Source organism: Schistocerca piceifrons, chromosome 3 (assembly GCF_021461385.2).
Source record: "Schistocerca piceifrons isolate TAMUIC-IGC-003096 chromosome 3, iqSchPice1.1, whole genome shotgun sequence".
NCBI classification, from domain to species: domain Eukaryota; kingdom Metazoa; phylum Arthropoda; class Insecta; order Orthoptera; family Acrididae; genus Schistocerca; species Schistocerca piceifrons.
The window spans coordinates 918,193,440-918,219,565 of NC_060140.1; the positions used below are offsets into that span (position 1 = coordinate 918,193,440).

At 43.4% G+C, this 26,126-nt stretch overlaps 1 protein-coding gene across 1 annotated transcript in view; it reads right to left on the bottom strand.

Moving 5' to 3' along the window:
• The window catches only part of LOC124789215, a 269,047-nt gene that overhangs the window by 51,630 nt on the left and 191,291 nt on the right, over nt 1–26,126 (bottom strand). Inside the window, exon 3 of the mRNA XM_047256509.1 lies at nt 6,454–6,511. Coding sequence (XP_047112465.1) covers nt 6,454–6,511 — 58 coding nt within the window. The remainder of the gene's footprint in view (nt 1–6,453; nt 6,512–26,126) is intronic.

Below are 26,126 nucleotides of genomic sequence, written 5' to 3' on the forward strand. Positions count from 1 at the left end.
TGTCTGGACTCTGGCCTAAACTTTTAGGCTGGAGGTTTTAGTGTATTGCAGAGTGGCTGACTCCTCCCAGTTTTTCCTTGCGGTCAGCCAGACACTTCCATCTGCTACATTGTTTTAGCTCCCTCTACCATTTTCTTCCTGTGTTGTCCATGTTTTACTGCTGACGCCCTGCTTCATCCCACGCTTCGGTGTGGGTGAGCACATATTTTTCAACGATTGTTACCCGTGTTTTATGTTCCGTTTTATGTAACTGTTCTAAATTTTTTTTTCTTGACACCCGTCTCACTATGTTACTGATTGGGCGCTGAAGACCTTGCTGTCGTGCGCCCCCAAAACCCCTCTACTACTACTACTACTACTACATAACACCAGTCCCTGACCATCCTCATGTATTATGCTGATTACATTACCTTCGACTCAGTCTGACATTTGTAAACACAGTGGTCAAAATAAATGTTATGTATTATCGAAACTTTAATACGGAACACTGTGATCCAGAAATATGTTATGGCATCAATGCATTGGTTAGTTTCTAATGTAATTCTAGCGCAACAACCCATACATGTCTCCGAGGGGGCATTATGTGCCAATCTATGGCACCCGCATCACCTATAAACGTTGCAGTACTTTTGATATGTGTCGTTACGAGAGTTTTAACTCTTCAGGATGGCTCGGACAACGATAACGTACGATCAGAAACTTCGCAGTCACTCAAATGGGGCAAGGAATGAAACAGGTGGACGTTGCAGTGAATGTCGCTGTGAGTCAAACTGATGTCTCTCTAGAATTTAGAGTAAGTTTCTAGCGACAGGATCAGTTGAGGAAAGTCACAGAAATGGCCGGAGAAGAAAATCGACAGGTGTGCAGGACCGACATCCAAGCGAGTAGAAACCCTCAACCCAATGCTACACGTCTAAGGTGGCAATTCCAACCAGCTACAGGTGTGCAGGTGTCAATACAAACGATACGAAATAGGCTCAATGAGCAGGAATTACGTGCCAGAAAACCTCTCAAGATTCCTGCTCTAAATTGGATTCAAAGAGGGGCTCTGTCAAAAATAAAAATGGCTCTGAGCACTATGCGACTTAACTTCTGAGGCCATCAGTCGCCTAGAACTTAGAACTAATTAAACCTAACTAACTTAAGGACATCACACACATCCATGCCCAAGGCAGGATCCGAACCTGCTTCCGTAGCGGTAGCGCGGTATCCAGAATGTAGCCCCTAGAACCGCTCGGCCACTCCAGCCGGCAGGGGCTCTGTCACATGGGCACTAAAACACTCTTTGTGGCCTACGCAGCAGCGGGACACAATGCTTTTTCTGATGAGGTCCGTATCAGTCTCCGGGCTGATAATACTGATATTGGTATGTGAAGGCAACGAGGACAACGGTTACATCCTAACTGTATCGTAGACTGCCACCATTATCAAGGCCGTTCAGTCATGTTTTGGGGCAGAACCGTATATGGCCACAGGACATACCTTGTTGCAATCAAGTAGAATGACTGGTGTGAAGTATGAGATGTCATCCTTGCATGCATTGTGGTTCCATTTGGTGAGCCTAATGGAGCGGGATAAATGCTGATGGACGACAACGCACGCCCCCATCGTTACAATCTTGTGAACACCTTCCTAGTGGAGAACAGAATCAGTCAGATGAAATGACCTCTATATTCTCCAGATCTCGAATGGACTGAAAATGCATGGGCCATGCTAAAATGAGCAGTTTTCAATCGCTCTGAGCCACCCGAGGTCCTACAGGACGTCATAGAGGCCGCTATGGAGGAACGGGATAATATCCGACAGGCTTATCTGGACAATCTGGTAAGGAGTGTGCCTAATCGCATTCAAAAGTATCTCCAATTACGAGGAGCGTGAAATGGTTCACAAACAATGTGTTATGAAAGATGACAGAAAGAAGGAACTATAGTGTTTGCAGTAGAATCTTTTGTAAGTGTTTTTGTGTTTATCAAGTAGAAATGTGTCTATCTTCTTTATTTTTGTTTTCTCATAACTGTACCTGACAGAATAAAGTCGGTTTTGTTTCCCATCATGTCCGGTATTGACAATAAGGCAATACGCATAATACTGGGTGATCAAAAAGTCAGTACAAATTTGAAAAACTGAATAAATCACGGAATAATGTAGATAGAGAGGTACAAATTGACACACATGCTTGGAATGACATGGGGTTTTACTAGAGCCAAAAAAAATACAAAAGTTCAAAAACTGTTCGACAGATGGCGCTTCATCTGATCAGAATAGCATTAATTATCATAACAAAGTAAGACAAAGCAAAAATGATGTTCTTTAAAGGAAATGCTCAATATGTCCACCATCATTCCTCAACAATAGCTGTAGTCGAGGAATAATGTTGTGAACAGCAATGTAAAGCATGTCCGGAGTTATGGTTAGGCATTGGCGTCGGATGTTGTCTTTCAGCATCCCTAGAGATGTCGGTCGATCACGATACACTTGTGACTTCAGGTAACCCCAAAGCCAAAAATCTCATGGACTGAGGTGTGGGGACCTGGGAGGCGAAGCATGACGAAAGTGGCGGCTGAGCACACGACCATCACCAAACGACGCGCGCAAGAGATCTTTCACGCGTCTAGCAATACGGGGTGGTTCTAACACAACCCCATGTCATTCCAAGCATGTGTGTCAATTTTTACCTCTATCTACATTATTCCGTGGTTTATTAAGTTTTAAAATTTATAATGACTTTTTGATCACCCGGTATATAGCAAGGCACACAACCGTCGGTATAAATGAAGAATACGGAAAGTTCAGTGGTGTTTACGAATCTCGTATGTTTGATTAGTCAGCAGTCAGTCACTCATCACGTAGCTCTGGCGCGTTCTTAACCGTATACATCTTTAGTGTTACTATAAACTCAAGTGATTCTGCGAAGTGGTGTGAAAGCGTCAGCAACCAATCAAATACATCAGATACATGTAGGTACGATCTACTTTTTCTCAGATACAGGGGATGCCCTATGAAACATAAAACACTACAAACACATGATGGACAGCCTGTGGAGAGAGTTTTCTTTACTGGAGGGAGCTGTGAGGTCGTGTGTACTATCTGAAAAGTAAACCGTTCACACAAAAATCGCTCTTCAGAACTATTGTACATGACATCAGACTGAAGGGAGGGGGTGGAGGGAACCATTTCAACTGTTCCCAGAACACAAGTCCAACAAATACGAGAGTATCTTCATTATCCTTCATAGTGTGTCATGGGAACGCAGCCCCATCTAGTATTAACAATAAATAAAGTAGTCGCAGGCTGCAATTATGGTGGTACAAGATTTATTGCGTGATCGTTTTCGACACTTCACACCTCGTCTTCAGATGCATCTTTGTATGTACCCATCTAATCGACGGTTACATGTTAATTTTCCAGATTACACAGGTTGTCAATCGAAATATTAGTAACCACACTCTAAGTCCGCAGCATCATACAAGTGACACTACACCAGTTGGCATGGTGATGTGGATGGAGGATGTGGTTACCCGTATTTAGATTGACAGCCTGAGTGATATGGGAAATTAACACGTAACTGTCGATTTGAAGCCTGGAAATTGATCATGCAATGAAACTTGTAAGACCATAACTGCAACTGTTTTAGAGAATCCGTTGGAGAAAGGCCTTTTCCTTTGCGTAAGGGGCAAACGATTATGCTTATCCATTACGGATATTTTAGAACCGTGTCTGTATATAGAATGAAAATAAGTTATACAAAGCTGCAAACAGTCACTTTTGTGAATAATTATGTTTTATTCCATGAACCGGTTTTCGAACCTTTTCAGGTTCATCTTCAAATGGTTTGAGGAAGTTACATCATTATTGCTAGCATAGTGCTGGGTGCTGGTTCTACGACAAAAAGATGGAACACACTTTAATGACTATAGCTTATCTGTAGATAAGTTTTTTACTTACTGCGACAGTAGAAGTCAACAGTTCATCTGAAGTTTTGTTATTAATTTAAATATAATGGTCGTAGTCATACGGATAGCTGCATCTCACTGTAGACACAATAACTCTGTATTATTGATTCCTGGATATTCATGTTAATGCCAATCATGATTAAAAATGCTATAAACTGCCTGTATTATACGTAATATACAAATAGAAATAATATATAAGATCACATGAAGTTTGTTCTTGTAGTAATTTATTTATTTATTTAGTTTGTGCTCCCATGATATCGCCAGTCTGATTAAAATATTTGCCCTTATATCGACTTTAGTACATGTAAAGAAGAACTAATTACATCTCTGTGCAAAATAGGCCTATGCCATATCTTTCTGTCAAGATCTTTGTTACAAGCAACAGTTGCAAAGCGCATGCTGGATGCTGGAAATGTCACGCTGTCAGAGTGTAAATTAATATAGTTTGTGTGGAAGTGTGTGCAGTGATATAATAACTGGACATCAAAGTGGAGGCAGACAGATGGACACTAACCGAAAAAAGTCGCCTATACTAATTTATATCCACATCGACAGATAAGCTATAGTCATGACGATACATTAAAGTGTGTTCCATCTTTTTGCCGTAGAGCCAGCACCCAGCATTATGCTAGCAATAATGATGTAACTTCCTGAAACCATCTGCAGATGATCCTGAAAAGGTTCGAAAACCGGTACATGGAATAAAACATAATTATTCAAAAAAGTGATTGGTTGCAGTTTTGTGTAACTCTTTATTTTCATTTCATTCACGCTCTGAATACTAGCTTGCGTAATGTATAGGGAAATACAGAACCAAATCTTTAAAAAGAGACTTAAATGAAAACTGGCACTGTGCATGTCCAAGAAGAAAATTTCAAACAGCAGAAATAAGACGTATGTATATGCTTGTGGGAAGCTCGATGAGGCCAGTTTACGATTTTTCGACTGTTATATTCTCTACGAAAGGTCCACAGAGCTGACCTCTCTTACCTATCATTGACCGTAAGTAACGTCCGTTTTATTTTCGTCGGAGTGAAAGCGTCAGTCGAAATCATTCTTCATTACTCGTCTCTGGCTTGTAGACTATAGAATAAAAAAACCGCAGGAATAGAACAAACCTTCTTGCGGCTGCTAGAACACAAGGAACAAGTATTACAGTGCATACTTAAGAAAATATGCTATTATTGATCTACGTGATAGCGCATTGTAAGAGTATATCGAATTTCTTTATTTACGGGAGGCTGTAATCAGGATACGGTACTCAAGTAGACTACTCGCGAAGATACCGTTGTGAATCACTTAGCCAAAGGGCCATCATCTCATAGTTGAACTTCTGTGAAAGTGATTTAAGAGCGAAATACAGTTCTCTCACGTTAAGGAATATGATACAACAACTAGCAGGTTGGAACAGGGGAGAAAGGAGAAGTGAGCTGACACACGTGTATTTCCTAAAGACAGCTCATAAGGCTTGAAGTATGCACGATTCAGAACAGAAAAATTAAAAGGAAATTGACCTAGAACCGTTTCTTGTGAGAAATTGCTTATGATGACATAACAAATGGATACCAAGGAGTGTGCTTTAATAAATATATAAAATATCAAATCTATTGGAACTGGTAGAGAGAAAATGGATTATGTATTGAGAATAACTATTCGTTAAGTACGAAGTGTTTCTCGTAATAGGCACAGAAACAATCGCAACGTTCCAGAGTAATAACAGGATAGAAGATAATTAGATCATGCTGTAATTGATACAAAACACTATTTTGTGAAAAATTTAACTGAAGATAATCTTCTTACAGTGGCAGAAATTAATTTTCGTTTAAGGAAAGTAGGAATTTCATAAAGTGGGGACAGAATCTAATTTACATTTAAATACACTATGCGCAGTTCTTAGTATTTCTATATGTGATGATTAACTGAGAATATCCAGAAATGGTATGGACGGCCACAACTCAAGGGAAGAAAACGTAAATGAGCTAAGTACCAAAAATAAGTATTTGTGAAGATGCTATCTAAAAAAATCTAATTTTTCGGGAATAACATGAATATACTTTGAGGTTGGAAAGATATGTATTTAGACTTTTAGCACCATTTTCTCAGAGTTATTCCTTTGGGTACAGAATTATTCACTGTCGCTATTTTAAGGAATTAATAAACGAAATAACTTCGGAAAGAGCAAGGTTATGCTGAAAATGTGTTTCAAAAGGAAATATGGCCTAGGGGATTTTGGTCTGCTTCTCATTAAAGAAGATGTGTATTCATTAAGTTAATGAAACGGTACAGAACATTTCCACAATGACTACTTTCACAAAATGTATTTTCTTGCAAAATATTTGGAAACAGTGGCTTTCATCCATGAATTCTGGTCCCGAGAAACCTATTTTCAGGAAAGGTGGCATGTAACGCTTTTAGGTGTTTTTGGCTACATATAGTGCTGTAGACGTAATAATTCACGAGTGGTGGAATTTAAAACTCTTCCATTTCTGGTGCTTACCTTTTTCGACGCACTTGTCAGCGCACTCTCGGACGATGCTCGCTTCGCTGACGTATTTCTGGAACAGAAGAAACGCATTAGCATTAGTTACTACTCTAAACAATCGCTGTGACATAACTGATTCTAGAATTGGCCCGTAGCTTTTAATTAACTGGTGCTACCGTGGATTAGGTTAGCAACGTATCCTTCTATGTACAAGAGTCTGGTCCTTCATGGTCATCAATATTGCTCATCCCTGCGGAGAGTGGAAGAGAAGAAACTGCACAAGCTGAAACGAAAGGCATTCTGTTAAGCTTACTCGTATGGATTCGAAGAAAAATAACTCCCCACCCCTTCCCATCCTTCCACAAAGCGAGGAAGAGAGTTAGAACGCTGTGTGGCAAATAACTTTAATGTTTAATCTGTATAAATGATCAGAGCGTACATAAATTGAAAAGAAAATTTGCCACTATATTATTCTTCGTGCTAGTTTCGTTTCTATTGAAGGAAGTGGAAAGGTCGGAAGATTAGAATTTAATGTACAATCGATAAACAAGTGCTAATTAATATTTGCCGGAAGTAATTTAAGGAAACAAAGGAAAGCTTAACAGAGTGTGGCCGGATGGGGATGTGACGCAGAAGATGGTAAATTCTAGTCAAGCCTTTTTTCTTTCATCTCACACCATATTTTATCGCACACAAATTTTGTAACTGCAAAACTGTAGTGCGGTGGAAAACTGAAGCCACAATCACCCACCCAGACGATCTACAATAGGTTCACAAGTTAACCAGTTTAAAATGTTCTTGAGTACTTGATTATTAAAGGCTAATTAATATCAGAATTATAGGAGGTCGAAGCTACTTTAAGCCTCAGATTTGTTTTTGAGCGAATTTGAACAGAATTTGCTAACGAAAACGCAAATGAAAGAAATAAACGTGCTTGTGGAATGGTTCAGTGCTAATGTTTTCTTAGATTTAGAAAGCAGATATCTTATCAACTAGAGACATATTTGCCGTTGAGACATTCTGATGTGCAACGACATAATCGATGCAACGCAACAATCTTCGAGAAATGACGGGGAAAATTGGACAAGTGGATTTGTAGAAGGACATTTCTATGCAAGAAAACTCGCTCGTGCAAGAGGGAAGCCGACCGCTGTGGCCGAGTGGTTATAAGCGCGTCAGTCTGGAACCACGCGACCGCTACGATCGCAGGTTCGAATCCTGCCTCGGGCATGGATGTGTGTGGTGTCCTTAGGTTAGTTAGGTTTAAGTAGTTCTAAGGTCTAGGGGACTGATGACCTAGGATGTTGAGTCCCATAGTGCTCAGAGCCATTTGAACCATCATTTGCAAGAGGGAATAGGAGACGTGTTATAGAGCAACAGATATCGAATGAATGCAGCTTCATGCTTTGAGCGTACCAAAACAATTAACAGTATTTTTTTATTCTATTTAAGTTGGCATGTAGCCATCAGCATATAGTCGCCGCCACTGACATTTACACAGTTTGTCTCTTTAGTGATATGTGACCCTTAAGCGAATCGCGGAGGTTCCGACCATAAAGCACTTAGATAAATTACGGAAAGACATAACCATCATCTCCTGGTTGGTCAAAGCTCTCTATCATTGAACACGTATTTATTAATTCTACTATTGATCTAATCTAAGGTATTTTGTGACCACTGCATGCATTTAATACACAAATCGGCCTCGTTCCGGGCGCAGATAACAAATAACGCGGCATATATTTACGCAGATTAAATAGGAAACGTACACTGATAGACCCGGATCAATTCCTTACAGTGATGTACTTACGAAGTAGGCCAGCCTCATACTGATCTACGACACTGTGTTAAAACTTGTCGGTGCTCAGAAAACAGTGTTTAACTGCATTCAGAATAAAATCGAGATTCGACCACTGCATAGAAAACGGACAACTTTTAACAGTCAGTACAACTACTCCACCCGGTTCTGAGCAACTGCCGTCGACAATCTCCAGACAAAACAGGGCAATGGCTCAAAGTTAATAGGCCAAAAGGCGTAGAAACACAAGTCACGTTTCAACGGAAACAAATGTAATTAATTGCCTCCAATTAGACCCAGCCGCGTCTGTCTCTTTTATTAAACACCATCTTCAGCTAGCTAATGGCCTCTTTGTACCGAGCACATGCACTTTCACTGAATTGCAGCAGTCAAATGGAAAACTGGAAAATAACCCGGCATTGTATTGTATCGTATTGTATGTTAACCGGGGACCTAGAAACGACGGAGAGGCTCCGTCCACATCGCAGCTGCAGTGGTCCACAATCCCACCACTACTACCGCAGTCCACTTCACCCCTCCGCCGCCCCACACCAAACCCAGGTTTATTGTGCGGTTCGACCCCCGGTGGACCACCCAGGGAGCGTCTCACACCAGACGAGTGTAACCCCTATGTTTGTGTGGTACAGTAATGGTGGTGTACGCGTACGTGGAGAACTTGTTTGCGCAGCAATCGCCGACATAGTGTAACTGAGGCGGAATAAGGGGAACCAGCCCGCATTCGCCGAGGCAGATGGAAAACCGCCTAAAAACCATCCACAGACTGGCCGATTCACCGGACCGCGATACAAATCCGCCGGGCGGTTTCGTGCCGGGGACCAGGCGCTCCTTGCCGCCCGGAAAGCCGTGCGTTAGACCGCACGGCCAACCGGGCAGGCAGCCAGGCATAATTAACAGTCCGCAATTGGGAAACACATTTCAGAATTCTTGTAGGGTTTCCGTCTTGGAAAAGTAACTTTGTTGATTACAAAGGACGACTGACTCCCGACGTCAGAAATGTTAACTTGCTGCCTATACCATGCTCAATTTCACAAGCTGCAAGCATCTCCTGAAACTGTTATTCCATTCAAACGTTTTAGCCAATCGATGAATCAGAACGCAATCATTTCCATTAGTCGTTTCATGCTCCAGTTAACTGCTGCATTAATTGTTGCTTCCTGCTAAGACTTTTCATGCGTTTATTTTGCACAGGTGTTGGAGAAAAACCTGGCCCTTAAACGAATCCAGTACGGTTCCATCACAAAGCACTTTGATAGATTACGGAAAGACTTTCCTATCATCTCCTGAATGGTCAGAGTTCTATACAATTGGATACTCTTAACTGGATCTGGCATCCACAACAGCCAAGAGGACGACCCCGTACGTGCAGACGGGAGTTATTTGCCCAATATAATACATTTAGGTGACAAAAGTCATGGGATACGTCCCAATATCGTGTCGGGCCTCTTTTCGCCCTCTGTAATGCGGCAGCTCGACCTAGCAATGACTCAACAAGTCGCTGAAAGTCCCATGCAGAATTACTGAGGCATGTTGCCTCTATAGGCGGCCATAACTGCGAAAGTATTGCAGCTGCAGGATTTTGTGCACGAACTGACCTCTCGATTATGTTCCATAAATGTTTGATGGGATTCATGTCGGGCGATGTGGCTGGCCAGGTCATTAGGTCGAACTGTCCAGAATGTTCTTCAATCCAACTACGAACAATTGTGGCCCAGTGACGAGTTTGGCAACTCGAAGTTCCCGAATGGCTGAAGATGGTCTTCAAATGGACGAACGTAATTATTACCAGACAATGATGGATTCAGTTGGACCAGAGGACCAAGTCCATTCCATGTAAACACAGACCACAGCATTAGCCACCACCAGCTTGCACTGTGCCTTGTTGATAACCTGGCTCCACGGATTCGTGGGGTCCGAGCCACAATAGAACCCTACTGTCGGCTCTCAGCAACTGAAATCGGGTCTCATCTGGCCTGGGCACAGTTCTCCAGTAATCTAGGGTCCAATCGATACAATCACGGACCCAGGCGAGCCGCCACAGGAGATGTGATGCTGTTAGAAAAGGCACTCGCGTCGGTCGTCTGCTACCATAGCCCATTAACGCCACGTTCCGCCGCATTATCCTAGCAGATACGTTCGTCGCACGTCCCACATTAATTTCTGCAGTTATTTCACGAATTGTCTATCTACATCTACATCTACGTGATTACTCTGCTATTGACAATAAACTGCCTGGCAGGAGTTCCCTTAACATAGACAAATGTAATGTATTGCGAATACATAGAAAGAAGGATCCTTTATTGTATGATTATATGATAGCGGAACAAACACTGGTAGCAGTTACTTCTGTAAAATATCTGGGAGTATGCGTGCGGAACGATTTGAAGTGGAATGATCATATAAAATTAATTGTTGGTAAGGCGGGTACCAGGTTGAGATTCATTGGGAGAGTGCTTAGAAAATGTAGTCCATCAACAAAGGAGGTGGCTTACAAAACACTCGTTCGACCTATACTTGAGTATTGCTCATCAGTGTGGGATCCGTACCAGATCGGGTTGACGGAGGAGATAGAGAAGATCCAAAGAAGAGCGGCGCGTTTCGTCACAGGGTTATTTGGTAACCGTGATAGCGTTACGGAGATGTTTAGCAAACTCAAGTGGCAGACTCTGCAAGAGAGGCGCTCTGCATCGCGGTGTAGCTTGCTCGCCAGGTTTCGAGAGGGTGCGTTTCTGGATGAGGTATCGAATATATTGCTTCCCCCTACTTATACCTCCCGAGGAGATCACAAATGTAAAATTAGAGAGATTAGAGCGCGCACGGAGGCTTTCAGACAGTCGTTCTTCCCGCGAACCATACGCGACTGGAACAGGAAAGGGAGGTAATGACAGTGGCACGTAAAGTGCCCTCCGCCACACACCGTTGGGTGGCTTGCGGAGTATAAATGTAGATGTAGATGTAGATTAAGGTTCAATGAACCACCTTCAAGCTGTCTTTCTACCGTTCCACTCTCGAACGGCGCGCGGGAAAAACGAGCACTTAAATTTTTCTGTGCGAGCCCTGATTTCTCTTGTTTTATCGTGATGATCATTTCTCCGTATGTAGGTTGTTGCCGACAGAATGTTTTCGCAATCAGAGGAGAAAACTGGTGATAGAAATTTCATGAGGAGATCCCATCGCAACGAAAAACGCTTTTGTTTTAATGATTTCCCCTCCAATTCACGTATCATGTCTGTGACACTATCTCCCCTATTTCACGATAATACAAAACGAGCAGCCCTTATTTGTATTTTTTCGATGTCATCCGTCAGTCCCACCTGATGCGGATCTCACACCGCACAGCAATACTCCAGAATAGGGCGGAGAAGCGTGGTGTAAGCAGTCTCGTTAGTAGACCTGTTGCACCTTCTAAGTGTTCTGCCAATGAATCGCAGTCTTTGCTTTGCTCTACCCATAACATTATCTATGTGATCGTTGCAATTTAGGTTATTTGTTACTGTAATCCCTAAGTATTTGGTTAAATTCACAGCCTTCAGATTCGTGTGACTTATCGCGTAATCGAAATTTAGCTGATTTCTTTTAGTATTCATGTGAATAACTTCACACTTTTCTTTATTCAGGGTCAATTGCCACTTTTCGCACCAGACAGATATCTTATCTAAATCATTTTGCAAGTCGTTTTGATCATCTGATGACTTTACAAGACGGTAAATGATAGCATCATATGCGAACAATCTAAGACGGCTACTCAAATTGTCACCTATGTCGTTAATACAGATCAGGAACAACAGAGGGCCTATAACACTTCCTTTGGGAACGCCGGATATTAATTCTGTTTTACTCGATGACAGTCCGTCTATTACTACGAACTGTGAGCTTTCTGACAGGAAATCCGAATCCAGTCGCACAACTGAGGCGATAGGCACGCAGTTTGAGTAGAAGACACTTGTGAGAAACGGCGTCGAAAGCCTTCTGGAAATTTAAAGATATATAATCAATTTGACATCTCCTGTCGATAGCACTTACTACTTCATGAGTATAAACAGCTAGTTGTGTTTCACAAGAACGATATTTTCTGAATCCGTGCTGACTATATGTCAATAAATCGTTTTCTTCGAGGTACTTCATAATGTTCGAATACAGTATATGTTCTAAAACTCTAATGCAAAGCGACGTTAGTGATACAGGCCTGTAATTCAGCGGATTACTCCTACTTTCCTTTTTAGTATTCTCGGCACACTATTGACACTATGGATCTCGGCGGAATATTGAATTTCCTAACGATTTCCGTAATGGAATGTCCCATGCGTCTTGTTCCAACTACAATACCGCGTTCAAAGTCTGTTAATTTCCTTTGTGCTGACAGAATCTCGTCGCAAACCTATCCTCATGAATCGCCTGATTGCAAACTACAGTTTCGACAATGCACTGCCCTTTTATACCTACTCCTCGCGATCCTACCGCATCTGTACATGTGGATATCGCTATTCCATGACTTTGATCACCACAGTGTATTTGTTTATTATATGATAAATGTGCTTATTCATTCATTATATTTGGTTAGCTAATCTATACTCCTCTGCTTAAAGTTAATATCTACACTTTTGTGGAAGGGCAGGACAGTACATTTAACTTCCTGCAGTCTCCCCTATTACTCACAGACGTATCTAAGGAACCGTAAATGGCGACCCCCTAAATGGACGAGTTTAACTGGAGCTTAACACGCGTAGCTGCAGCTGCGACCTGAGGCAACGTAGCGATCACTCAACCCCCCGTCTGTAGGGAGCAGAAGTCCCTCGGCGCTCTTAATGACCCAATAAAAAAAGTCTGGTGGTAAAAAGACGGCAGTAATTTGGTATTCGCTTATAGGGTCGTGCTAATCTTCCCCGAGAACCAACTGCGACTTTCACGCTGGCTTACCATCGATCACTACGCCAGCGACTTAATATAGCCAGGGGAGAAGCCGGGCGGTGTAAGCGAGGTGTGTAACGAGGCGGCTCGTTAAGTGGGCTGGCCTCGTGTAACGATGTAACGAGACTGCGAGCGCCGTGTAATTGCGGAGCCGGAGCAACTGGTGGGCGGGCAGCAGTGCCCGGAGGCTGGTGTTCCGCTCGCGGGGAGCAACGGCGCCGACTCCGCCGGGTGCATCGCTCGTCGTAAAAAATACGAAATCGAAAAATAAAGTCCGCGGTAGGACGTGAAAAACCCAGTTACTTCTGGTGCTGCAGACGGACGCTTACGCAGAGGGAGCGCAGCAAACGTCGATCATGTAGCAGTATTAGTTATTTCATTCATCCGTAGGTTACTTCTACCAGGATACCGGACATGTCATCATCATCATCATCATCATCATCATTTAAGACTGATTATGCCTTTCAGCGTTCAGTCTGGAGCATAGTCCCCCTTATAAAATTCCTCCATGATCCTCTATTCAGTGCTAACATTGGTACCTCTTCTGATGTTAAGCCTATTACTTCAAAATCATTCTTAAACGAATCCAGGTACCTTCTCCTTGGTCTGCCCCGACTCCTCCTACCCTCTACTGCTGAACCCATGAGTCTCTTGGGTAACCTTGCTTCTCCCATGCGTGTACATGACCCCGGCGTCGAAGCCTGTTCGCCCTGACTGCTACATTTATAGAGTTCATTGCCAGTTTTTCTTTGATTCCTCATTGTGGACACCCTCCTACCATTGTTCCCATCTACTAGTACCTGCAATCATCCTAGCTACTTTCATATCCGTAACCTCAACCTTATTGATGAGGTAACCTTAATCCACCCATGAGGTAACCTTAATCCACCCAGCTTTCGCTCCCATACAACAAAGCTGGTCGAAAGATTGAACGGTGCACAGATAACTTAGTCTTGGTACTGACTTCCTTCTTGCAGAAGAGAGTAGATCGTAGCTGAGCACTCACTGCATTATCTTTGCTACATCTCGCTTCCAGTTCTTTCACTATGTTGCCATCCTGTCAGAATATGCATCCTAAGTACTTAAAACCGTCCACGTGTTCTTTGTTCCTCCTATTTGGCGCTCAATACGTTTATATCTCTTTCCCACTGACATTACATTCGTTTTGGAGATGCTAATCTTCATAGCATAGCCCTTACATTTCTGATCTAGCTCTGAAATATTACTTTGCAAACTTTCAATCGAATCTGCCATCACAACTAAGTCATCCGCATATGCAAGACTGCTTATTTTGTGTTCACATATCTTAATCTCACCCAGCCAGTCTATTGTTTTCAACATATGATCCATAAATAATATAAACAACAGTGGAGACAGGTTGCAGCCTTGTATCACCCCTGAAACTACTCTGAACCATGAACTCAATTTACCGTCAACTCTAACTGCTGCCTGACTATCCATGTAAAGACCTTTAATTGCTTGCAAAAGTTTGCCTCCTATTCCATAATCTCGTAGAACAGACAACGTCCTCCTAGGAACCCGGTCATATGCCTTTTCTAGAGCATAGATACAATTCCCTGTTCCACTCATAACACTTCTCCATTATTTGCCGTAAGCTAAAGATCTGGTCCTGACAACCTCTAAGAGGCCTAAACCCACACTGATTTTCGTGCCATTGGTCCTCAACTAATACTCGCACTTTCCTTTCAACAATGCCTGAGAAGATTTTACCCACAACGCTGATTAAAGAGATACCTCTGCAGTTGTTACAATCTTTTCTGTTTCCATGCTTAAAGATTGGTGTGATTACTGCTTTTGTCCAGTCTGATGGAACCTGTCCCAACTCCCAGGCCATTTCAATTATCCTGTGTAGCCATTTAAGACCTGGCACTCCACTGTATTTGATGAGTTCCGACTTAATTTCATCCACCCCAGCTGCTTTATTACACTGCAGTCTATTGACCATTTTCTCCACTTCCTCAAATGTGATCCTATTTCCATCATCATTCCTATCCCATTCTACCTCTAAATCTGAAACATTACTGATCGCATTTTCACCTACATTGAGCAACTCTTCAAAATATTCCCTCCATCTGCCCAAGGAATCAACAGGATTCACCAGCAGTTTTCCTGACCTGTGCAAAATACTCGTCATTTGCGTCTTACCTCCCTTTCGAAGACTGCTAAATGCACTTCAGAATGGTTTTCCAGCAGCTTGACCCAGAGTCTCCAACCTGTTTCCAAAGTCTTCCCAAGATTTCTTCTTGGATGGTGCAATTATCTGTTTGGCTTTGTATTGTCTTGGTATTGTCTTGGTATTAAAATTTAAGAACAACAAAAACAGCATATTTCATATCTACAGGTATTTACGTATCTACAGGTCTCATTTGGCAAGGATGGGACAGGCAGTCGGCCACGCCCTCATCGTGGCGTTTGCCTCAAGTACTGTAAAGAAACACTGAAAACATAAATCAGCATGGCCGCATGAATACTGGAGCCTCCACCTCCCCAAAACAAGGCCAGTCTGTTTAAAACAGTACTACCTCATTCGGTTCATTCCTGGTGTTCAATAATGCTTTAATAATGTAAAAGGCTACTGCTATGCTGTTCATAGATTTCTCACTCTTAGTCACCACACATACTACACACACCATACACATTCTGTTTCATAAGAAAACATTACTCACACTACCATTCGACGTCAGGACAACGGGCGATGTTTGCATATCGCAGCTTTAAATTTGCGAACCTGAAAACCTGAGTCAGCATCCCTCTATAATGGATGAGACGTTCTGCTCAGAAAGAGGATAATGTGGTAGTATATACATTGCATATTTGGGAGTGAGTATTTCCTACAGGAAAATTAAAGAGACCTCTGGAGAAAAAGAGAGCGACTTGTATGAATATCAAGAGCTCAGATGGAAACACAGTTCTAAGCAGAGAAGGGAAAGTAGAAAGGTGGAAGGAGTATATAGAGGGTCTATACAAGGGCGATGTACTTGAGGACAATATTATGGAAATGGAAGAGGATGTAGATGAAGATGAAATGAGAGATACGATACTGCGTGAAGAGTTTGACAGAGCACTGAAAGACCTGAGTCAAAACAAGGCCCCGGGAGTAGACAACATTCCATTAGAACTATTGACGGCCTTCGGAGAGCCAGTCCTGACAAAACTCTACCATCTGGTGAGCAAGATGTATGAGACAGGCGAAATACCCTCAGACTTCAAGAAGAATGTAATAATTCCAATCCCAAAGACAGCAGGTGTTGAAAGATGTGAAAATTACCGAACTATCAGTTTAATAAGTCACAGCTGCAAAATACTAACACGAATTCTTTACAGACGAATGAAAAAACTGGTAGAAGCCGACCTCGGGGAAGATCAGTTTGGATTCCGTAGAAATGTTGGAACACGTGAGGCAATACTGACCTTACGACTTATATTAGAAGGAAGATTAAGGAAAGGCAAACCTACGTATCTAGCATTTGTAGACTTAGAGAAAGGTTTTGACAATGTTGACTGGAATACTCTCTTTCAAATTCTAAAGGTGGCAGGGGTAAAATACAGGGAGCGAAAGGCTATTTACAATTTGTACAGAAACCAGATGGCAGTTATAAGAGTCGAGGGGCACGAAAGGGAAGCAGTGTATATTGAGCAAGCAGTAAAGGAAACAAAAGAAAAATTCGGAGTAGGTATTAAAATCCATGGAGAAGAAATAAAAACTTTAAGGTTCGCCGATGACATTGTAATTCTGTCAGAGACAGCAGAGGACTTGTAAGAGCAGTTGAACGGAATGGACAGTGTCTTGAAAGGAGGATGTAAGATGAACATCAACAAAAGCAAAACGAGGATAATGGACTGTAGTTAAATTAAGGCGATTGATGCTGAGGGAATTAGATTAAGAAATGAGATACTTAAAGTAGTAAAGGAGTTTTGCTATTTGGGGAGCAAAATAACTGATGATGGTCGCAGTAGAGAGGATATAAAATGTAGACTGGCAATGGCAAGGAAAGCGTTTTCGAAGAAGAGAAATTTGTTAACATCGAGTATAGTTCTGTTTCTGAAAGTATTTGTATGGAAGTGGAACATGGACGATAAATAGTTTGGAAAAGAAGAGAATAGAAGCTTTCAAAATGTGGTGCTACAGAAGAATGCTGAAGATTAGATGGGTAAATCACATAACTAATGAGGAGGTATTGAATAGAATTGGGGAGAAGAGGTGTTTGTGGCACAGCTTGACAAGAAGAAGGGACCGGTTGGTAGGATATATTCTGAGGCATCAGGGGATCACAAATTTAGCATTGGAGGGCAGCGTGGAGAGTAAAAATCGTAGAGGGAGACCAAGAGATGAATACACCAAGCAGAGTCAGAAGGATGTAGGTTGCAGTAAGTACTGGGAGATGAAGAAGCTTGCACAGGATAGAGAAGCATGGAGAGCTGCATCAAATCTCAGTCTCAGGACTGAAGATCACAACAACAACAACAATATTTCCAGAAAATTAAAAAAAGGGAAAAATGTTATGTGAAATCATAGGCATTTTACCATCAATGTTGCTTATTTGTGTTATATTTTCTGCCAAATCATAGATGTTTTATTACCGATATTTTTTACTTGTGTTAAATTTCCTGCCACACCCTTGACTCTCGTAGAATGTATTGCTTAACAGGAAGTTTTAGCTGTCTTTTTGAATACGTTTGTTTTATTAATATCTTTAACTTCCTTGGCCAATTTATTGTACAGTTTTTCCCCGGCAGATAATGATGTTTTGAGTTTTATATTTCTTCGTTCCTGCTAAACATAAGTACTGTCTAGATCTTATTCAACAGTCGTGGACAGAGCTGTTTGTGCAGTAATTGTCAGTGCTACGTTTTATGTGTCCAGCTGACTGATAAATGTACTCACGTGGTGCTGTTAGAATCTCCAGTGTTTCGGATAGATCTTAACAATGAGATCGACTGCTAATTTTGGTTTTTATGCAGTTGTTCCCCATCGTGCAGATACCCAACTCGGCTGTCTTCTCTCACGATGTTTTCTGTACCGTGGGTAGAGGAAACCTAACTGATTCGATTTTTAGAGACTTCTGCGAAGCTTTTGATTCTGTAGCGCTTCGACCCCTTTTAACGAATGTTTACCGACAGATTGGAAAGTGATACACTATGAAGCATCTGTCCAATATTTATCAGACTTTGTGGAGATGTTCGTCACATAACAGGTGATACTTAACTAAACATCCATTCCATGCGGAATCTCCGACATCATCAGTATGTGATGCAACACCTTCAGGGGCGTAGATGGAAACAGCCCCCGAGTATCTTGAAGATTTTCTTGCCATATCTCAAACACATAATGCTTATGTTCATGAAGACTGTTAAGTGGAGGCTGGTGTGAAACTACAGGGTGACGACGAAAGAACTTTAGACAACCAAAAATTCAAATTAACGAGACAGTACAACTTACTCTGCTTCAAATCTTAAAATGTTAATAGGGTATCAAATGGTTCAAATGGCTCTACGCAATATGGGACTTAACATCTGAGCTCATCAGTCCTGTAGACTTAGAATTACTTAAACCTAACTAACCTAAGGACATCACGCACATCCATGGCCGAGGCAGGATTCGAACCTGCGACCGGTGCAGCAGTGCGGTTCCGGACTGAAGCGCCTAGAACCGCTCGGCCACAACGGCCGGCAACAGGGTATCTCTACAAGGTTTTTTTTTCATGTGGGGCAGTTCTTTTGTTGCAGGCTGCCGTCGACACAGAGAGCTAGTGTAGAAAATGGCAACCAGACAAGAACATAAAATCTGCTCTGTTCTTCAGTTATCAAAAACAGAATCAGTGACTGCTGTCCAACGAGCACTTCACACACATTTTCACGAGGAGCCACTCTGCAAAGTCTCCATTTATGCCTGGCGCAAACAGTTTGAGACGTACCAATACGTAAAATTTGTAAATCTGTGGTAGGATCTTGTGGGACCAAACTGCTTAGGTCATCGGTCCGTAAGCTTACACATTATTTAATCTAACTTAAAGTAACTTACGCTATGGACAACACATACATCCATGCCCGAGGGACGACTCGAACCTCTGACGGGGGTGAGCCGCGCGGACCGTGACAAGACGCCCCAGACCACGCGGCTACTCCGTGCGGCTACCAATATGTGATTGTTTGGATATGTACGACATGAAGTGTAGATCTTAGGCGTCAAGCTGGCACATTTACAGGCTTTCATAAATTTTAGAACGTTCTTATTTCATTATTTGGTCATTTTAAAACTAAATGTATTATAGTGCTTCACATTTCGCAATTAATTTCAGCCGGCCGGTGTGGCCGTGCGGTTCTAGGCGCTTCAGTCTGGAACGGCGCGACCGCTACGGTCGCAGGTTCGAATCCTGCCTCGGGCATGGATGTGTGTGATGTCCTTAGGTTAGTTAGGTTTAAGTAGTTCTAAGTTCTAGTGGACTGATGACCTCAGATGTTAAGTCCCATAGTGCTCAGAGCCATTTGAACCAATTAATTTCATTTCAGGTTTATCGAATGTAGAAACAGCTCTGTTCTGATTTGACTGCTACTAATCTATACTTAAACAAAAGTCATAAACAGTTCTCTTTGTGTAATTCTAGAATCCTTTTCACCAAAAGTGAAACTAGCTTCTTGTTTGTATTTACGTAAAGAACCTATGTACATGTTAAGAATATTTTCCCACCAATAACTTTTATGACATAAGTGATCCGTAAAACGCATTGTCTGCAAACATATTTTGTAAATTTCGGTACTAAAATATGAGAACGGAACAAAATTATTGTTGCACTATGGCAGGAAAGAATTTATGCTTAATATTCTGATATCAGTTTGTGAATGCCAATAAGATTACGATTGTGATCCTTAAATTATCTCTCTGTAATAATCTATGATGTCAACTATACTTATTGAAGCGATATGTAAGCAGTGGACAATCAGCCACGAAAGAGTTAGTTTTGTAACAGTTTTTGTGCATGAAACCTGTATCAGTCGAAGCAGTAAAAATGTAATTGTAGAAGTGAAACTTCGTGCCAAATTGACTTCTTGAAATGTCTCTTGGCATATTATATCATTAGCTGTCCTGTGTAGATCTCAGGAAGTTGCAGAAAATTTGGTGGAGCAAATTCAATTCTTTTACAGCTACTTCATTGTAGGAGGTCATCAAAAATGAAGATGAGCGTTTTTTAATAACTGCTACACCCGCAGAAACAGCGCATTAACTCGAGATAAATCGGGATTGCACCCTCTTATTTCAAGTCTGAAGAAAAGGGCTGCACCCGTGGAGGCAGAAGTCCTGGTCAGCCTGACGTGTCGGAGCGAGATGTTGATCGCGTTCGAGCAGCATTCCAGCGAAGCCCATAGAAATCAAGACGGGAACCTCATATCCCACAAGCAACATCTTTCAAAATTCCGGGTAAACGCTTGCGTGAAACCGTATACATTTCAGGTGGTCCAGGCTCTCACTCCAGGAGCTCATGCTCCGGGATGTTGGCAAGGATAGACAGTGACAATGGCATCTCACAGGAGTTAATAATTAGCGACACAACATCGTTACACACTAATAATAAAGTTAATCAGCAAAGATTATTTTTGGGGATCAGAATACCCCCATTTCACCGTCGAACATGAACGAGATTCAGAAATTATCAATGTGTTCTTTGCAAATGACAACGAAAAAGATTTACGGCCCTTTCTTTTTCTTGCAAAAGATTGTCACTGGCGTTAGCCACCTAGACATGCTGTCATTGAGGCTTCTGCCTCAGTTGCAGAAAGACACCAACAACTTCAGCTTTAAGCAAGATGGCGGACCTCCCCACTTCCACTGTGCTACACAGGAAGTCCTCAACAAACATCTGCGTCGACGACGATTTGGACACGTAGATCCTGATGATGATGCGTGTGTTGGTGGCCATTACTTAACACCTTGCAGTTTTTTTTTGTAGTTGGGTTATGCGAAGGACAAAGTGTTTGTCTCCCCTCTTGCTACAGCCATTGCTACAGCTACAACAACGAATCGCCGCTGCCATAGAGTCCATCAGCACCGATGTGTTGCACGAGTTTTGGGAAGAATGTCAGTATCGTCTCGACAAACTGTGCTCTTCTCTTGAAACTGTGGTATCTTTTGGTTGTGGTGTTAATGAGATGTAATTGGAGTCAGTCCTGTCACAAATATATTTGGGAGTAACAATATGTAGATCTATGAAATGTACCGACCACATAAGCTGATAAATCAAATGATAGGCTACAAATCAGAGGTAGCATGCTGGGAAACACCAGTTCGTTTACGAAAAACATTGCATATGAAAGGCTTTTACAGCTAATTATTCATTTCTGTGTTCCATGTATGGGACCTATGTAAATCCGGAGTGAAAGAGGATAAGGAAATTATGTAACAAAGGGCAGTAAGAATACTGAGAGGCTTGTTTGTCTGGAGAGAAACTGAAAAATCTTAACTGGCAGACAGTCGATAAAAGATGGCGTACGTATAGCGAAGCCTGTTTATTGATCTCAAAGACGCGACTCTCACGACACGCACCGTGAATATCCAGCAGGTCATTATGTATTTATCCCGTAGAGATAGTGCAGCTTAAATTAAGCACGTAACAACTCAATGGAAGCGAACGATTAGTCACTATACCCACACCCCATATGTGAATGGAACGGGAACTTGACGTAATATATACACTCCTGGAAATGGAAAAAAGAACACATTGACACCGGTGTGTCAGACCCACCATACTTGCTCCGGACACTGCGAGAGGGCTGTACAAGCAATGATCACACGCACGGCACAGCGGACACACCAGGAACCGCGGTGTTGGCCGTCGAATGGCGCTAGCTGCGCAGCATTTGTGCACCGCCGCCGTCAGTGTCAGCCAGTTTGCCGTGGCATACGGAGCTCCATCGCAGTCTTTAACACTGGTAGCATGCCGCGACAGCGTGGACGTGAACCGTATGTGCAGTTGACGGACTTTGAGCGAGGGCGTATAGTGGGCATGCGGGAGGCCGGGTGGACGTACCGCCGAATTGCTCAACACGTGGGGCGTGAGGTCTCCACAGTACATCGATGTTGTCGCCAGTGGTCGGCGGAAGGTGCACGTGCCCGTCGACCTGGGACCGGACCGCAGCGACGCACGGATGCACGCCAAGACCGTAGAATCCTACGCAGTGCCGTAGGGGACCGCACCGCCACTTCCCAGCAAATTAGGGACACTGTTGCTCCTGGGGTATCGGCGAGGACCATTCGCAACCGTCTCCATGAAGCTGGGCTACGGTCCCGCACACCGTTAGGCCGTCTTCCGCTCACGCCCCAACATCGTGCAGCCCGCCTCCAGTGGTGTCGCGACAGGCGTGAACGGAGGGATGAATGGAGACGTGTCGTCTTCAGCGATGAGAGTCGCTTCTGCCTTGGTGCCAATGATGGTCGTATGCGTGTTTGGCGCCGTGCAGGTGAGCGCCACAATCAGGACTGCATACGACCGAGGCACACAGGGCCAACACCCGGCATCATGGTGTGGGGAGCGATCTCCTACACTGGCCGTACACCACTGGTGATCGTCGAGGGGACACTGAATAGTGCACGGTACATCCAAACCGTCATCGAACCCATCGTTCTACCATTCCTAGACCGGCAAGGGAACTTGCTGTTCCAACAGGACAATGCACGTCCGCATGTATCCCTTGCCACCCAACGTGCTCTAGAAGGTGTAAGTCAACTACCCTGGCCAGCAAGATCTCCGGATCTGTCCCCCATTGAGCATGTTTGGGACTGGATGAAGCGTCGTCTCACGCGGTCTGCACGTCCAGCACGAACGCTGGTCCAACTGAGGCGCCAGGTGGAAATGGCATGGCAAGCCGTTCCACAGGACTACATCCAGCATCTCTACGATCGTCTCCATGGGAGAATAGCAGCCTGCATTGCTGCAAAAGGTGGATATACACTGTACTAGTGCCGACATTGTGCATGCTCTGTTGCCTGTGTCTATGTGCCTGTGGTTCTGTCAGTGTGATCATGTGATGTATCTGACCCCAGGAATGTGTCAATAAAGTTTCCCCTTCCTGGGACAATGAATTCACGGTGTTCTTATTTCAATTTCCAGGAGTGTAGTACACTACTGCCCATTAAAATTGCTACACCAGGAAGAAATGCAGATGACAAACGGGTATTCATTGGACAAATATATTATACTAGAACTGACATGTGATTACATTTTCAAGCAATTTGGGTGCATAGATCCCGAGAAATAAGTACCCAGAACAACCACCTCTGGCCGTAATAACGGCCTTGATACGCCTGGGCATTGAGTCACACAGAGCTTGGATGGCGTGTACAGGTACAGCTGCCCATGCAGCTTCAACACGGTACCGCAGTTCATCAAGAGTAGTGACTGGCGTTTTGTGACGAGCCAGTTGCTCGGCCAACATTGACCAGACGTTTTCAATTGGTGAGAGATCTGGACAATGTGCTGGCCAGGGCAGCAGTAGAACATTTTCTGTATCCAGAAAGACCCGCATAGGACCTGCAACATGCGGTCGTGCATTATCCTGCTGAAATGTAGGGTTTCCCACGGATCGAATGAAGGGCAGAGCCACGGGTCGTAACACATCTGAAATGTAATGTCCACTGTTCAAAGTGCCGTCAATGCAAGCAAGAGATGATGGAGACGTGTAACCAGTGGCACCCCATACCATCACGCCGGGTGATACGCCAGTATGGCGATGACGAATACACGCTTCCAATGTGCGTTCACTGTGATGTCGCCAAACACGGATGCGACCATCATGATGCTGTAAACAGAACCTGGATTCATCCGAAAAAATGACGTTTTGCCATTCGTGCATCCTGGTTCGTCGTTGAGTACACCATCGCAGGCGCTCCTGTCTGTGATGCAGCGTCAAGGGTAATCGCAGCCGTGGTCTCCAAGGTGATAGTCCATGTTGCTGCAAACGTGTTCGAACTGTTCGTGCAGATGGTTGTCGTCTTGCAAACGTCCCCATCTGTTGACTCAAGGATCAGGACGTGGCTGCACGATCTGTTACAGCCATGCGGATAAGATGCCCATCATTTCGACTAGTAATACTAGGCCATTGGGATCCAGCTCGACGTTCCGTATTACCCTCCTGAACCCACCGATTCCATATTCTGCTAACAGTCATTGGATCTCAACCAACGCGAGCAGCAATGTCGCGATACGATAAACCGCAATGGCGATAGGCTACAATCCGGCCTTTATCAAAATCGGAAACGTGAGGGTATGCATTTCTCCTCCTTACACGAGGCATCACAACAGCGTTTCAACAGGTAACGCCGGTCAAGTGTTGCTCGTGTATGAGAAATCGGATGGAAACTTTCCTCATCTCAGCACGTTGTAGGTGTCGCCACCGGCGCCAACCTTGTGTGAATTCTCTGAAAAGGTAATCATTTGCATACCACAGCATCTTCTTCCTGTCGGTTAAATTTCAAGTCCGTAGCACGTCAATTTCGTGGTGTAACAATTCTAATGGCCAGTAGTGTATAATGAAATGTATTTTCTGACACACACTAATTCGATTCCCACAGATGAACATACACAGGTCAGCCAAAACATGTGCACTGCCAGCGACAGATTGAATGCTGTCTAATGGCAGTGCAGACACATGTTGGCTTATGGAAAGCATATACGAGGAGCATACACGAGTGAGGAATCATTGTAGCGACGATACGGGACGAAAACGAGTATATCGACTGATACAAGCGACTTTGGGGCAGATTGTTATGGCACGGCGCCTAGAAACGAGCGTCTTGGAAATGGAGAAGCTGGCCGGCTTTTTGCGTGATACTTTCTTGAAAGTTTATGGGACATGGTTGGAGGAGAGTGAAATCACAAGTAGGCGACAAGCTGATGGACATCTACACCTCATCACAGAAGGTGGAGGTCGTAGGCTTGACCGCTCTTTCAAGCAAAACAGCAGACGACCTGTTGCAGATCTGACGTCAGAGTACTGTGCTGGAGCAGACACAAGTGTTTCAGAGCACAACGTTCAGCACACATTGTTGAACATGACGCTCCGCAGCAGACGACACTCACATGTTTTCATGCTGATTGCGGGCGCAGCGGTTATCACACTGGACTCACAGGACTCGCATTCGGGAAGACGACGGTTCAGATCGGCGTCGAGATCGCTGGGAAGTCCTTGATTCGCCCCAGGCAAATGCTGGTATGGTTGCTTTGTGAGAGCACGGCGGATTTCCTTCCCAATGATTAAAACGAGACAATCTTGTGTTGCGTCTCAAATGATATCGTTGCCGACGAGACGTTAAATTCAGATCTTCCTTATTTCTTTAGAAAGCGTCATGACAGCAGTGGACTACGTGAAAATATTTGCAGACCACCTGAATAGCTTACAGCTTGATGTCTTCCCCGACAGCAATGGCATCTTCTGGCAGGATAAACATGCAACTGAGATTGATATTCACTGGTGACCCAAAACATTATTGTCTTTGCCTACTGAGAGACAAAACGTCGTCCGGTGTCGTTGCGGTAGGGAAAGTGTATAAGAGAAGCAGGGAAGACTAGGGCATCATTTTAGGGAAGATATGGCCCGCAAATGAGGAAATCCACTGACATAAGCGACTTTGACAAAGAGCAGATGACAATCCGGTTGTACAACTGTGTGATTTATTCAGTTCAAAAACACATGTTTCGGAAACACATCATTCCGTTATCAAATTTTAAAAAGTATTGTGGCATTAGGCTCATACGTGTTGCCAGAACACATTGTCAGACATATAAGATTCTCCGACATACACAACAAAAAGGCTGCCGTACATGCTGAGCTTTCGACCAAATGGTCTTTTTCTAAAGTAGACAACCCACACACATTTACGCAAGCACAACTCACACACACGTGACCACTGTGTCTGAGCCCTGTGGCGGGAGAAAGAGGTCATATGTGTGTG